The sequence below is a fragment of the Oncorhynchus clarkii genome, chromosome 21 (genome assembly GCF_045791955.1).
Source record: "Oncorhynchus clarkii lewisi isolate Uvic-CL-2024 chromosome 21, UVic_Ocla_1.0, whole genome shotgun sequence".
Classification (NCBI taxonomy): Eukaryota; Metazoa; Chordata; class Actinopteri; order Salmoniformes; family Salmonidae; genus Oncorhynchus; species Oncorhynchus clarkii.
The window spans coordinates 29,551,237-29,564,462 of NC_092167.1; the positions used below are offsets into that span (position 1 = coordinate 29,551,237).

Sequence of the window (13,226 nt, forward strand, 5' to 3'; positions counted from 1 at the left end):
TGCCTGGTCCTCCATATGACATCTGTCGTGGAATAATCAGAATTTGTTGGTAACATATGTAAGATGTTTTATATTCATCATATGTTTGTAAGTTACATCTCATCAATAATGTTATTTTTGTATAATACTGTGGCAGGGTTGCAGTTATCTGTTCTATGTCAAGACTAAGTTGCATGGGCCGCAGAGAGGGGAGAGGTCAAAGTATCATCATGTGTAAACATATCTCTTGGCTCCACAATGTCTGTGTGCCAGTCAGTGTGTCTCTGTGATCTTGTCAAGATAGGATTGGTTGTATTTAGAGTTGGTTGTATCTAAATGACAATTTGATATATGCCTGTTGATATGGAGGGTTGGTTTATGGTTCTGGGGTTTGAGTAAGGAGACAAAGCTGAACGATGAATTATGCCGATGCTGTCTTATCCTGTGTGTGTCTTTGCTATAAAGGACCTCATTTGAAATGTGGAAGGGGCTCTCAGAGAATTCATGGTTAGACACTGAATTGCCTGAGAGTCACAGGATTGTGATAGAGCTGATATAATTAAAGATGGACTTTGATAACTAACTCTGACTTGTGTGTGGTTTGCGCTCATGATTTGGTAAATAGAGGAAATTTCCACGACACATCACACCCCAGAAAAATATTTTTCGACATCGGAATTCTGATCGATTTTATGTAATAACTCCAAAAAATTAAAAATAAGGTAGAACTTTGCATAGGGACTTTGATGTGTATGCTAATGCAAATGCATATGTTACATGTGGTTACGTTTATGCTACCTACCCTTTAATGCTTCAGCTAGTTGTAAAGTAGTCTAGTTGTAAATCTCATGCAAACAAAGAAACAGGTTCAGGTTTATTTAACATAATTGCACATAATGTGCAAAACACACGTAAAAGGTGATGTAACAGAGTGAAGGTTCTTCTTTCGATCCCTGATTCCTGTAACAAGTTCCAGTGCTGTATCTGCCTAGACATCTTCACTAACCCTTTCTCTATACCCTGTTGCCACAACTTCTGCCTGGCCTGTGTCAAAGGCTACTGGGACACCAGCGACCGCTTTGAGTGCCCCCTCTGTAAGGGTTGCTTCCGCCGCCGACTCGAGTTATGCATCAACTGTGCTTTAAAGGACTTCACAGAGCACTGTAAGGGATCGCTGAAGGTGATAAATGGCATGTATTGTGTTTATACAGTCGAAATTGGAAGTTTACATATACCTTGGCCAAGTAAATTGAAACTAAATTTTCACAATTCCTGACATTTAAACTTGTCCTGTCTTAGGTCAGTTAGGATCACCACTTTATTTTAAGAATGTGAAATGCCAGAATAATAGTAGAGAGAATTATTTATTTCAGCTTTTATTTCTTTCATCACATTCCCAGTGGGTCAGAAGTTTGCATAGACTCAATTACAATTTGGAAGCATTGCCTTTAAATTGTTTAACTTGGATCAAACGTTTCGGGTAGCCTTCCACAAGCTTTCCACAATAAGTTGGGTGAATTTTGGCCCATTCCTCCTGACAAAGCTGGTGTAACTGAGTCAGGTTTTTAGGCCTCCTTGCTCGCACACGCTTTTTCAGTTCTGCCCACTAATGTTCTATAGGATTGAGGTCAGGGCTTTGTGATGGCCACTCCAACACCTTGACATTGTTGTCCTTAAGTAATTTCGCCACAACTTTGGAAGTATGTTTGGGGTCATTGTACATTTGGAAGACCCATTTGCAACCAAGCTTTAACTTCCTGACTGATGACTTGAGATGTTTCTTCAATATATTCACATAATTTCCAACCTCATGATCTATTTTGTGAAGTGCACCAGTCCCTTCTGCAGTAAAGCACCCCCACAACATGATGCTGCCACCCCCGTGCTTCATGGTTGGGATGGTGTTATTCGGCTTACAAGCCTCCCCCTTTCTACTTCAAACATAACGATGTTCATTATGGCCAAACAGTTCTATTTTTGTTTCATCAGAACAGAGGATATTTCTCCAAAAAGTCTTTGTCCCCATGTGCAGTTGCAAACCCTTGTCTGGCTTTTTTTGTGGTTTTGGACTAGTGGCTTCTTCCTTGCTTAGCGGCCTTTCAGGTTATGTCAATATCGAACTCGTTTTACTGTGAATATAGATACTTTTGTACCTGTTTCCTCCAGCATCTTCACAAGGTCCTTTGCTGTTGTTCTGGGATTGATTTGCACTTTTCGCACCAAAGTACGTTCATCTCTAGGAGACAGAATGCGTCTCCTTCCTGAGCAGTATGACGGCTGCGTGGTCCCATGGTGTTTATACTTGAGTAGTATTGTTTGTACAGATGAACATGGTACCTTCAGGTGTTTGGAAATTGCTCCCAAGGATGTACTTGTGGAGGCCTACAATTATTTTGGCTGATTTATTTAGATTTTCCCATGATGTCAAGCAAAGAGGCAGTGAGTTTGAAGGTAGGCCTTGAAATTCATCCACAGGTACACCTCCAATTGACTCAAATGATGTCAATTAACCTATCAGAAGCTTCTAAAGCCATGACATCATTTTCTGGAATATTCCAAGCTGTTTAAAGGCACAGTCAACTTAGTGTATGTAAACTTCCGACTTCAACTGTATATTATATTTATATAATTATTAATATTATTATAAATTTTTATATTATCTTATAAAGGTCAAAGCCCGGCAGGCGGAGGAAGACGATTATCAAGATATAGGACTATCAGTGGCACAGTGATCCCCAGGGCTCAATCCTGAGCCCGATGCAGTTTCCTGCAATTTCTGCACTGGGACGAAGCAGAAGGCTGTTAAGTCCTGTCTTGTGTGCCAGGGGTCATACTGCAAGACACACCTGGGGCCTCACCAGAGAGAGCCGTCCCTCCAGATGCACAGGCTGACAAACACAGCAACCTTCACCACGCCCGCCTTGTGCAGGAAGCACGAGCGGCCCCTGGGCCTCTTCTGCAGGAACAACCAGGAACAACCAGTGTGTGCGAGGTGCACCGAGACAAGGGCCCCAACACTATTCCTATGGAGAGAGAGAGAGAGAGAGTGCAAAAAGATGGGAGCAAGTTGAACATAGCTCTAAATATTAAAAGCTGTATGATTAACTTCATAATAAAACATTATACCTGCAAGCTTTAAATAAAGTGTTACTAAATTGTATCTTGCCAATTCAGGCACATACTCTCCAACAAATGTGATTTTCAGTATTATCCAAAGACATTTCCAGTTTTAGAGGCTAGTAATCCTACAGTTTCCGGGTTTTGTCTTCAGAGACTTATGAAAAAGACTGAAGGAGATTTGCTGAGGATGGTTCAGGACAGACTGAGTAAGATGGATGAGATCAAACACTCAGTGGAGATCAGCAGAGTGAGTTCTCATGATAAGCATCCTGAATGTTATGGGGTACCCAAGGGCTCAACTCTGGGTCCATTAAAATTGTATTAATTCAATCTGGTTTGATAAATAATATTCATTAAATATACAGTACCGTAAGCTCAGTAGAGTGAGTTCTTATGATAAGCATCCTGACTGTTATTGTTTTCATCTATGTGGGGTACCACAGGGCTCAACTCTGAGTCCTCTGCAGTTGTATTCATTTAACGTGGTTTGATGAATATGCAGGACTTCAGCAAGAACACTTGTTCAAAACCATTGTCTTTAATATTGCATTATTTTCTATTTTCTTTGGTCTTGTGCTGAAAAAGAGATAAGCCAGGCTTGAGAGAAGCCAGGCTGAGCTCATCAAGGTGATTGAGGAGAAGCAGCAGAGAGGTGGGCTGAGGGGCTAATCAAAGAGCTGGATCAGGAAATCACTGAGGTAAAAAACAAAAGCACTGAGCTGGAGCAGCTCTCACACTGAGGACCAACAACACTTCATACAGGTCAGTGTCTCTTTTATCTCAATACTGATACATTGATATAACATGTCATTTTGTAAACTGACTTTGCCTTTCTAAATTTCCCTAGATGGGATAAATAAAGTTATGTTAATAAATTGAATAGAATTGAAATGAACTGAACTTAAATGGATCGTTCCCCAAAATTACAAAATGACATAATGGTTTTCTTAGACAAGGTATGACAGTAATCCATGCTTTGGTTAAGTTTACTTGGCACTGTTTCCATGGTTTACGCCTGTGCCGGGCCACCTGAGAGACAAGCCCAAGAAGGTGGGGGTGTTTCTGGATTATGAGGAGGGATTGGTCTCCTTTTATAATGTGGAAAATAAGGCCCATATTTATAGTTATAGTTGGTGTGTCTTCACCGAGACCCTGTATCAGTACTTTAGCCCGTCTCCATGGCGGAGGAAAGAACACAGCCCTGTTTGGTGGAAAGGGCTTATACAGTTGTTAGGTCTATAGTCCCACCCGTGGTCCTGTCTATAGCTGTGAGGAGCCGTCAATCATCCGTTCGATCACATCACGTTGTTCTGAGACTGTTGTCTGACTGGAGATCGTCTCTCAATTCTGGCCAGAAATAGAAATAACTAACTCTACTGATGGACGGATAAAAAAAATGTAATCAACATTTTGTAAGCACGTAAGGTCAAATTACTGATATATATATTCTTATTCTACTGTGAGAAGTCTATATTCAATTCTTACATTTTTCTAAATCTAAATCTAAATGCGCAACAAGTGTAAGCAAAAATCACCTTTTATCAGTAGCTCAATGGCATTAAAGGGAATGGGAAAGGATAGAGAATGGAAAGAGGATCTGAGATGATGGAGAGAAGAGGGAGGAGTGTGGAACAGGTAGGCGTTTGTGGGGGAGAGAAAACAGACGATTTATGATGGTTGTGATATGATTAAACGTCTGTTTGAACACAGGGGTTCCCTGACAGAGAGAGAGAGGGGAGGAGATAGGGAAAGAGAAAAGAGAGAGTTGGAAGGAGAGAGGGTGGGATGAGATCGAGGAAGGAGAGAAAGGGAAGAGAGGGGGGAGAGGTGTGAGAGTGGGTGAGTGAGTGTGTGAGAGAGAGGTGGGGAGGGGGAGAGAAAGTGTGAGTGAGAGAAAAAGAAAGGGAGAGAGAGAGGGAGAGGGAGTCGGTGAAAAGAGAGAGAAAAGAGACAGAGAAAGGGGAATCTGCCTCTTGGGACAGAGTAACTTCCACGTCGATACAGGAAATATACTCATCGTAAAAGGTAAGATTTAACATTTCGTTTTTCTCACTGTTGTAATTATTATAATTTTTTTCCTGCTATACACAAAAAAACTAACATTTTCCATGGTAATGTGAGATGTTTTTTTGAAAATGGTTCAATATTGTTGTCATGACATATTTCAGTCACTTTACTACTCTTTCATTTATGTTTTCTGTAATAATCTTTGTCAATAAAGAGAACATTTTCCACATGGGGCAAATATAGACGTCTTATGTAAAACTGCTCATTTTGAACTGTGTGTCCTTCACCATCCAATGAGCTTAAAGGAATTTAGACTATGGGGAACAATGGGGAAATTTACAGTTTCTATGTGCATTTTGTATATGGATAAATATATGGAATTGCAAATACATGGGTGATTACGCATGCGTGCGTCTATGTGCATGTGTGTGTGTGTGTGCATGCATGTGTGTGTGTAAAGGAATGTGAGGAGAGTGTGTCCTACAGATGGTAGCTCAGAAGTGATGATGCAGGCCTCTCCTCCTCCCTCCCCTCCCCCTCTCCTGCCCCCCTCCTGTGTCCAGCTGGCTTCTATAGCCTCAGCCCCCTCTCTCCCCCCTCCCTCTTTAAGCCAATCCATTAAACTATCCCATATTCTACCTCCTCCTTTCCTTCTCATCCCTCAATTCTTTCTCCATCTACACCACCCAAAAATTGAACTATCGTTTACATTTGAGCACTACGTTCACTTTAGGCCTGCTTCAAGAGTTTGTCTAGGATACCTTGATATTTTAATGCTGTATACTATGATTCTAAGACTTTAGACTGTCTTCCTCAGTGAATACATTTCTGTTCTGAATCTTTATCTTTGGCAGAGTCAAGGTTGGCCTGTGAAAAACCACCTGACCAACTCCACTGAGACTTGTATTACAAATCTTCTAAAACAGGTCGGGAACCTGGACAAACTTGGCCATACCTGCAGGAGGTTTGGGTCGTGGCCCAAAGGTGGGTTTCAAGTGATCGGGCATACACCATACACCATTCAGATTCAGTGGGTTTGGATCAATTGACCATCTGGGATTCAACCTTTCAGAGCCAACTGAAGATTCCTGAAGGATTTAAACTGTGGTCTAGCTGATTACCGTGTGGTTTAGACAAGACTGAAAAGACAGACATTGGTTTACTGAAATTTGTCTAGTATTCACAAATGATTGTTTCTTTCTACTGAAACTGTGTGGGAAACTGACATTTCCAACTGTGTCAAAATTGAAAAACCAACATCCAAAGAACACCCAAGACCTTACAACCATTTGAGACAATATGCACCGCCTTCCTCTTCCTTGTTCATCTTTGCCCCACCCCATAATAACACTTAACCACGCCCTTTTCCTTGGACTAATTTTAATCCTCCAATGGGGTCCCCTGGGGGCCAGAGCTCAGAACGACACTGAGCCAATCGTGTTGGAGGGGAAGTGTCTGGTGGTTTGTGACTCCACCCCGTCGTCGGAACCGTCGGGTAACGCGTTGGGGATGTCGGTGCGGTCAGGGGCCGGTCGAGTGGCGTTCTCCGCTGTCCGGAACACTAACCACGAACCCTCTGAGATGAGCAACCGTACCATGACCATCTACTTTGACCAGGTTAGTGAGACCATACCATGACCATCCAATAGACTGAATAACTGTGGTCAACTTTTACATGATAAAAAAGTCAACTTTTGTCAACTTTTATCAACTTGTTTCTCTCCCTCTCCGTCTCTCCCCCCTCTCTTTCTCCCTCTCGGTCCTCCACCTCTATCCCTCTCTCTCTCCCCCCACCTCTCTCTCTCTCCGTCTCTTTCTCAGATCCTGGTGAATGTGGGCAGCCATTTTGACCCAGCACGCAGCATCTTTGTGGCTCCCAGAAAAGGAGTCTTCAGTTTCTGCTTCCATGTGGTCAAAGTATACAACCGACAGACAATACAGGTAGGAGTTACACATGAAAACACAAATAATATTACCACAAATTGATGTATATTTTCTCTCTCTCCCTTCCAGTGGAGGCTCATCAGAGGAGGAAGGGGAGTACCATCCTACTTAGTGGATTTCATAAAAATAAAATAGTATAACATTCAAAAGTTAGATAATAATACTAAATATATTCACGTCACGAAGTTATTGATTAAAACACACTGTTTTATAATGAAGGTCTACTGTAGCCTCAACAGCACTCTCTGGGGAAGCACCATGGTGTAGCCAGAGGACAGCTATTTTCTGTCCTCCTCTGGGTACATTAACTTCAATTCAAAACCTAGGAGGCTCATGGTTTTCAGTTTTTACCCCCTTTCTTAGACATACATCCTCCGGACGTCCTCCAACCTATCAGAGCTCTTGTAGCATAAACTGACATTGTCCACTCAATCAAAGGGTCAGATAATTAATCTAGTACTGAAAGCATAAGCTACAGCTAGCTAGTGATGCAGTGCATAAAATGTGGTAAGTAGTTGACTCAAAGAGAGAGAAAGACAATAGTTGAACAGTTTTGAACAAATTAATGAAAAATTAAGGAGAAGCAGCACATTCACTTACTTAGCTAGCTAATACAGCTAGCTAATTTAGCCTACTCAAACACCTGGCTCAAAGATAGAGGAATGCTATTTATGTTAGGGAGCTGGCTAAGGCTATCCAACACTGGAACTTTTCCAAGTCAAGGTAAGCTTTCGGTTTTGTTAATCTATTGCCACAGATTTGTTGGGTTTACCTGCACATTAGTTCTAGTAGCTATGTTGACTATGATGTTAGCTAATATGGTGACATTGACAACGATGTAGGCTGTGTGCAGCAGTTAGTGGTTATGCTATGAAAGTTATTTTTGCCTGGCCACAGACAGCTGTTGTGTGGTGCACAGAAGTCCACTAGCGAAGGGAAAAGATGAGAGGAGGAGAGTGCATAGATGCAAGAAATAATTATACAATGAGCAAAGTGATGATGCTGTTCGTATGTGGGTGCTATAAAAGTGAACTGTGTGTGCGGGTGATCAGGGGCGTATTCATTCTGCCGATTATGTTTTTTTTTAAAATCTAAAATGGAAGCAAATGGAGCAAAACAGGGATAAACCTACCTGAAACTATTGTTTGCAATTGTTTGGAATAATGATTACACCCTATATCCACTAGATGCAATGTGCAATGCCGTATTGAATGTGTCATTATTCCAAAACATGCATTGTGTTTGCAACTAGGCACTAAAGCAATACTACAAAAAGATTAGTATGTTTGGGGCAAATCCAATACAACACATTACTGAATACCACTCAACATATTTTCAAGCATGGTGGTGGCTGCATCTTGCTATTGGTATGCTTGTCATCGTTACGGACTGGGGAGTTTTTCAGGATAAGAAACGGAATGGAGTTAAGCACAGGCAAAATCCTAGATGAAAACCTGGTTCAGTCTGTTTTTCACCAGATACTGGGAGATGAAATCACCTTTCAGTGGTGCAATAATCCAAGATGACAGTAAATGTTCCTTAGTGGCCGAGTTAAAGTTTTGACTGAAATCTATTTGAAAAACTATGAAAAGACCTGGAAATGGTTGTACGGCATTGATCAACATCCAAATGTTGCACAATCCTGGTGTGTAAAGCTCGTAGAGACTTACCCAGAGAGACAGCTGTAATCACAGCTGTAATCGCTGCCGAAGGTGATTCCACAGAGTATTGACTCAGGGGTGCGAATTATTTATGAATTTAATTTTCTAGAAATTTGCAAACACTTCTAAAAACAAGTTTTCATAAAAATAAAAATCAATTGAATCCATTTTAAATTTAGGCTGTAACACAACAAAATGTGGAATAAGTCCAGGGGTATGAATACTTTCTGAAGGCACTGTGCGTTCGTAGGCTACGTTGTAGCAACCTCGTGATGGCTATAGGAAAACATTTGAGTATCATGTAGTAGCCTAAACCTACCAATGTTACATTGAGCTTGGTGAATGGAATATGAATGACGGTCATCCAATATGCTGTAATAGAAATAAGGCCATGCTCATAAAAAATAAAAAAATCGGGGCCTCCCGGGTGGCGCAGTGGTTAAGGGCGCTGTACTGCAGCGCCAGCTGTGCCATCAGAGTCCTGGGTTCGCGCCCAGGCTCTGTCGTAACCGGCCGCGACCGGGAGGTCCGTGGGGCGACGCACAATTGGCCTAGCGTCGCCCGGGTTAGGGAGGGCTTGGTCGGTAGGGGTTTCCTTGTCTCATCGCGCACCAGCGACTCCTGTGGCGGGCTGGGCGCAGTGTACGCTAGCCAAGGTGGCCAGGTGCACGGTGTTTCCTCCGGCGCATTGGTGCTGCTGGCTTCCGGGTTGGATGTGCGCTGTGTTAAAAGAAGCAGCGGCTTGGTTGGTTGTGTATCGGAGGACGCATGACTTTCAACCTTCGTCTCTCCCGAGCCCGTACGGGAGTTGTAGCGATGAGACAAGATAGTAGCTACTACAACAATTGGATACTACGAAATTGGGGAGAAAAAGGGGTAAAATTCAAAAAAAAAAAAAAAAAATGTAAAAATCATCATCCCTAATCTTAAACGACACCGACTGCCACTTCTTCCTTCCTATCTCTCTCTCTCTCGGTCCCTCCCTTACGGACAAAGCGATTTGGGATCACTGCTTTCACTGGTGACCAGTGAAAGCAGGCCTTAATGCTCAAATCAGTTATGTTTTTCAAATCTGTTTTGAAATACTGACTGTCCAAACTACAGTAATATGCTGACATGGCTATGCTAGTAACAAGGAGTGTGTGCACAGTGTTTTAGGCTGATTGCTGATGGTGCTCGTGCTTCCTATAACTCAGAAGTTATTTTTCATTTTTTTTAAAATTGTATTTAACTAGGCAAGTTAGTTAAGAACAAATTCTTATTTACAATGATGGCCTACTTTTAAACCCCCACCAGCCAAACCCTCCCCGAACCCGGGCGATGCTGGGGCAATTGTGCGCCGCCCTATGGGACTCCCAATCACGGCCGGTTATGATACAGCCCAGGATCAAACCCGGGTCTGTAGTGACGCCTCTAGCACTGCAGTGCCTTAGACTGCTGTGCCACTTGGGAGGCCAATGTAGCAAGCTAAGGTGACAACAATGCCTGCCATGGAAGTTTCCCAGTTGCTTTGAATGTTCAAAATCATAGTGTAAGAGTACTTTTAAAGCCTCACTGGATAAGATGATTCATTTTTCAAAACAAGTACTTTTTGGCAAGCCACAGCAGTCAACTAGTTAGCTAGGTAGCTGTTTAGCTTTCTAGCACATCCACTAATTTGTTTGTAAATAATTAACAAGCTAGTTAACTACGACATGTTCTTGTCAAACTGTCAACAGAGTAGCTAGCAAACAAGAAGATATGCCAAATAAGAGTTTAAAAAAACACTTGAGGGCAAATAAATCCGATTTGTCATATGACCAGGAATCAGATTTGTCATATGACCAGGAATCAGATTTGTCATATGACCAGGAATCAGATTTGTCATATGACCAGGAATCAGATTTGTCATATGACCAGGAATCAGATTTGTCATATGACCAGGAATCAGATTTGTATCGGACATCAAACCACCTACGAAGGTGGTTTGAAATGTGGCTTTAAATATCTGATTCCATGTGCGTTTTGGCTCTTCAGACTGCAGGAAAAAGATTCAAATGTAAAATAATAGGATATGAGTCACTTCAAACTGCCAATGTGAACAACGCGTTACTCTCTCTCTCCCCCTCCCTCCCACCCCCTATGCCTCTATCCCTCTCTCTCAGGTGAGTCTGGTATTGAACGGACACCCGGTGATTTCAGCATTCGCCGGGGACCAGGACGTGACCAGGGAAGCAGCCACCAACGCTGGGTTGGTTACCATGGAGAGAGGAGACAAGGCTTATCTCAAACTGGAGAGAGGGAACCTGATGGGGGGATGGAAATACTCCACCTTCTCTGGGTTTCTGGTGTTTCCTTTGTAGAGAGGGAAAGAGGGAGGGAGAGTAAAAGAGAACAAGAGAGAGGGTCAGGGGAAAGGCAAGCAAGGTGACACAGGGTAGACATCAAGTAAGGACACAGCTAGGGTTAGGAGGACGAGTGTGTATGTATGAGAGCTACAACTCGCTTTGTATCTGGAAAATCCTGAATGCTACGATTTTTGAATGCACTTTTAAATACACTGCTCCATTATTTAAATGATACTGTAGTGTGTACAGTTTATGCTTGAGTATTCATGTAATATGTGTTGGCTTTTGTTGTCTGCATGCAAATAATTGTACGTGCTAATAAAAAGGTTTGGTCATACAGTAAATACGGGGTTTTCTTCAAGGTGACTATCACTAGCTGAAACAATTGCTCCTCCTTTTCTCCATTAGGAAGAAAATCTGACCCTGAATCAGTGATTAGGGGAAACTTTCATTTTCTCCCAGCGGTGCATCTGTTAGTCCTGTAAATAGCGCAGCCACCTTCAACGCCCAGAGAGGAGGATTCTGGGTAAGGGCTCATGCGGCTCGTCCTGGTGGATCCGGTGACAGATGGGAGTTTTGGCGAGGGCCGTGTGTGTATGTCTGTGTGTGTGTGTGTGTGTTGCCAGGAACCTGTGGGGTTCACACCGTACACTGTCACAACCAATTTGTTTCGCTGCTCGAATACACAGTGGAGGAATGTTATAAGCTAATAGGAGTGCTTTGTTCATTCTTCATAGACGTGTGTGTGTGTTACTACATAGGAGGGTGTAGCAGAGGCATGTGTTAGCACATATAGGAGTGAGTGATTATGGAATTGTGTTACTGTCAAGCTTAATATATACAGATACACTTCCCTATGTTACTGTTGGTACTATATGTACAGTGGGGAGAACAAGTATTTGATACACTGCCGATTTGTGAAAATCACATTTGTATGATTTTTAAGTAATTAATTAGCATTTTATTGCATGCCATAAGTATTTGATACATCAGAAAAGCAGAACTTAATATTTGGTACAGAAGCCTTTGTTTGCAATTACAGAGATCATATGTTTCCTGTATTTCTTGACCAGGTTTGCACACAGGTTGGAGGTTGTCCCACTCCTCCATACAGACCTTCTCCAGATCCTTCAGCTTTCGGGGCTTTCGCTGGACAATATGGACTTTCAGCTCCCTCCAAAGATTTTCTATTGGGTTCAGGTCTGGAGACTGGCTAGGCCACTCCAGGACCTTGAGATGCTTCTTACGGAGCCACTCCTTAGTTGCCCTGGCTGTGTGTTTCAGGTCGTTGCCATGTTGGAAAACCCAGCCGCAACCCATCTTCAATGCTCTTACTGAGGGAAGGAGGTTGTTGGCCAAGATCTCGCGATACATGGCCCCATCCATCCTCCCCTCAATACGGTGCAGTCGTCCTGTCTCCTTTGCAGAAAAGCATCCCCAAAGAATGATGTTTCCACCCCCATGCTTCATGGTTGGGATGGTATTCTTGGGGTTGTACTCATCCTTCTTCTTCCTCCAAACACGGCGAGTGGAGTTTAGACCAAAAAGCTCTATTTTTGTCACATCAGACCACATGACCTTCTCCCATTCCTCCTCTGGGTCATCCAGATGGTCATTGGCAAACTTCAGATGGGCCTGGACATGCGCTGGCTTGAGCAGGGGTACCTTGCGTGCACTGCAGGATTTTAATCCATGACGGCGTAGTGTGTTACTAATGGTTTTCATTGAGACTGTGGTTCCAGCTCTCTTCAGGTCATTGACCAGGTCTTGCTGTGTAGTTCTGGGCTGATCCCTCACCTTCCTCATGATCATTGATGCCCCACGAGGTCAGATCTTGCATGGAGCCCCAGACCGAGGGTGATTGACCGTCATCTTGAACTTCTTACATTTTCTAATAATTGCGCCAACAGTTGTTGCCTTCTCACCAAGCTGCTTGCCTATTGTCCTGTAGCCCATCCCAGTGGTATGGCCTCTCCCCTGCGTATATTCTGCAAGTTCCCTGACATTTCTGGGGGGAATGGCCCTAGCCCTCACCCTCCGATCCAATAGGTCCCAGACGTGCTCAATGGGCTTGAGATCTGGGCTCCTTGCTGGCCATGGCAGAACACTGACATTCCTGTCTTCCAGGAAATCACACACAGAATGAGCAGTATGGCTGGTGGCATTGTCATGCTGGAGGGTCATGTTA

The 13,226-nt window shown here is 43.0% G+C and overlaps 1 protein-coding gene and 1 pseudogene across 2 annotated transcripts; both read left to right on the forward strand.

The window, feature by feature from the left end:
• Positions 1-827: 827 nt before the first annotated feature.
• On the forward strand, positions 828-3,690 carry LOC139379178 (E3 ubiquitin-protein ligase TRIM47-like; annotated as a pseudogene).
• Positions 3,691-4,970: 1,280 nt separating this feature from the next.
• On the forward strand, positions 4,971-11,375 carry LOC139379389 (cerebellin-1-like). 2 transcript variants are annotated; one of them, XM_071122197.1, is made up of 4 exons: positions 4,971-5,124; positions 5,961-6,723; positions 6,928-7,047; positions 10,856-11,375. In XM_071122197.1, exons 2-4 carry the CDS (start codon positions 6,406-6,408, stop codon positions 11,051-11,053), a joined length of 636 nt encoding a protein of 211 aa, XP_070978298.1. In that variant the 5' UTR covers positions 4,971-5,124; positions 5,961-6,405; the 3' UTR covers positions 11,054-11,375. The 2 variants fall into 2 exon arrangements, with proteins under 2 accessions (XP_070978298.1, XP_070978299.1); XM_071122198.1 differs by having other exon boundaries at positions 5,025-5,124; positions 6,033-6,723.
• The last annotated feature ends 1,851 nt before the right edge of the window (positions 11,376-13,226 follow it).

Bases quoted from the DNA above. Each gene is read 5' to 3' on its own strand.
- LOC139379389 (XM_071122197.1), top strand. From the start codon at position 6,406: ATGCACCGCCTTCCTCTTCCTTGTTCATCTTTGCCCCACCCCATAATA. The intron at 6,724-6,927 runs GTTAGTGAGACC...TCTCTTTCTCAG, and splicing joins TGACCATCTACTTTGACCAG to ATCCTGGTGAATGTGGGCAG. The intron at 7,048-10,855 runs GTAGGAGTTACA...CCTCTCTCTCAG, and splicing joins ACAACCGACAGACAATACAG to GTGAGTCTGGTATTGAACGG.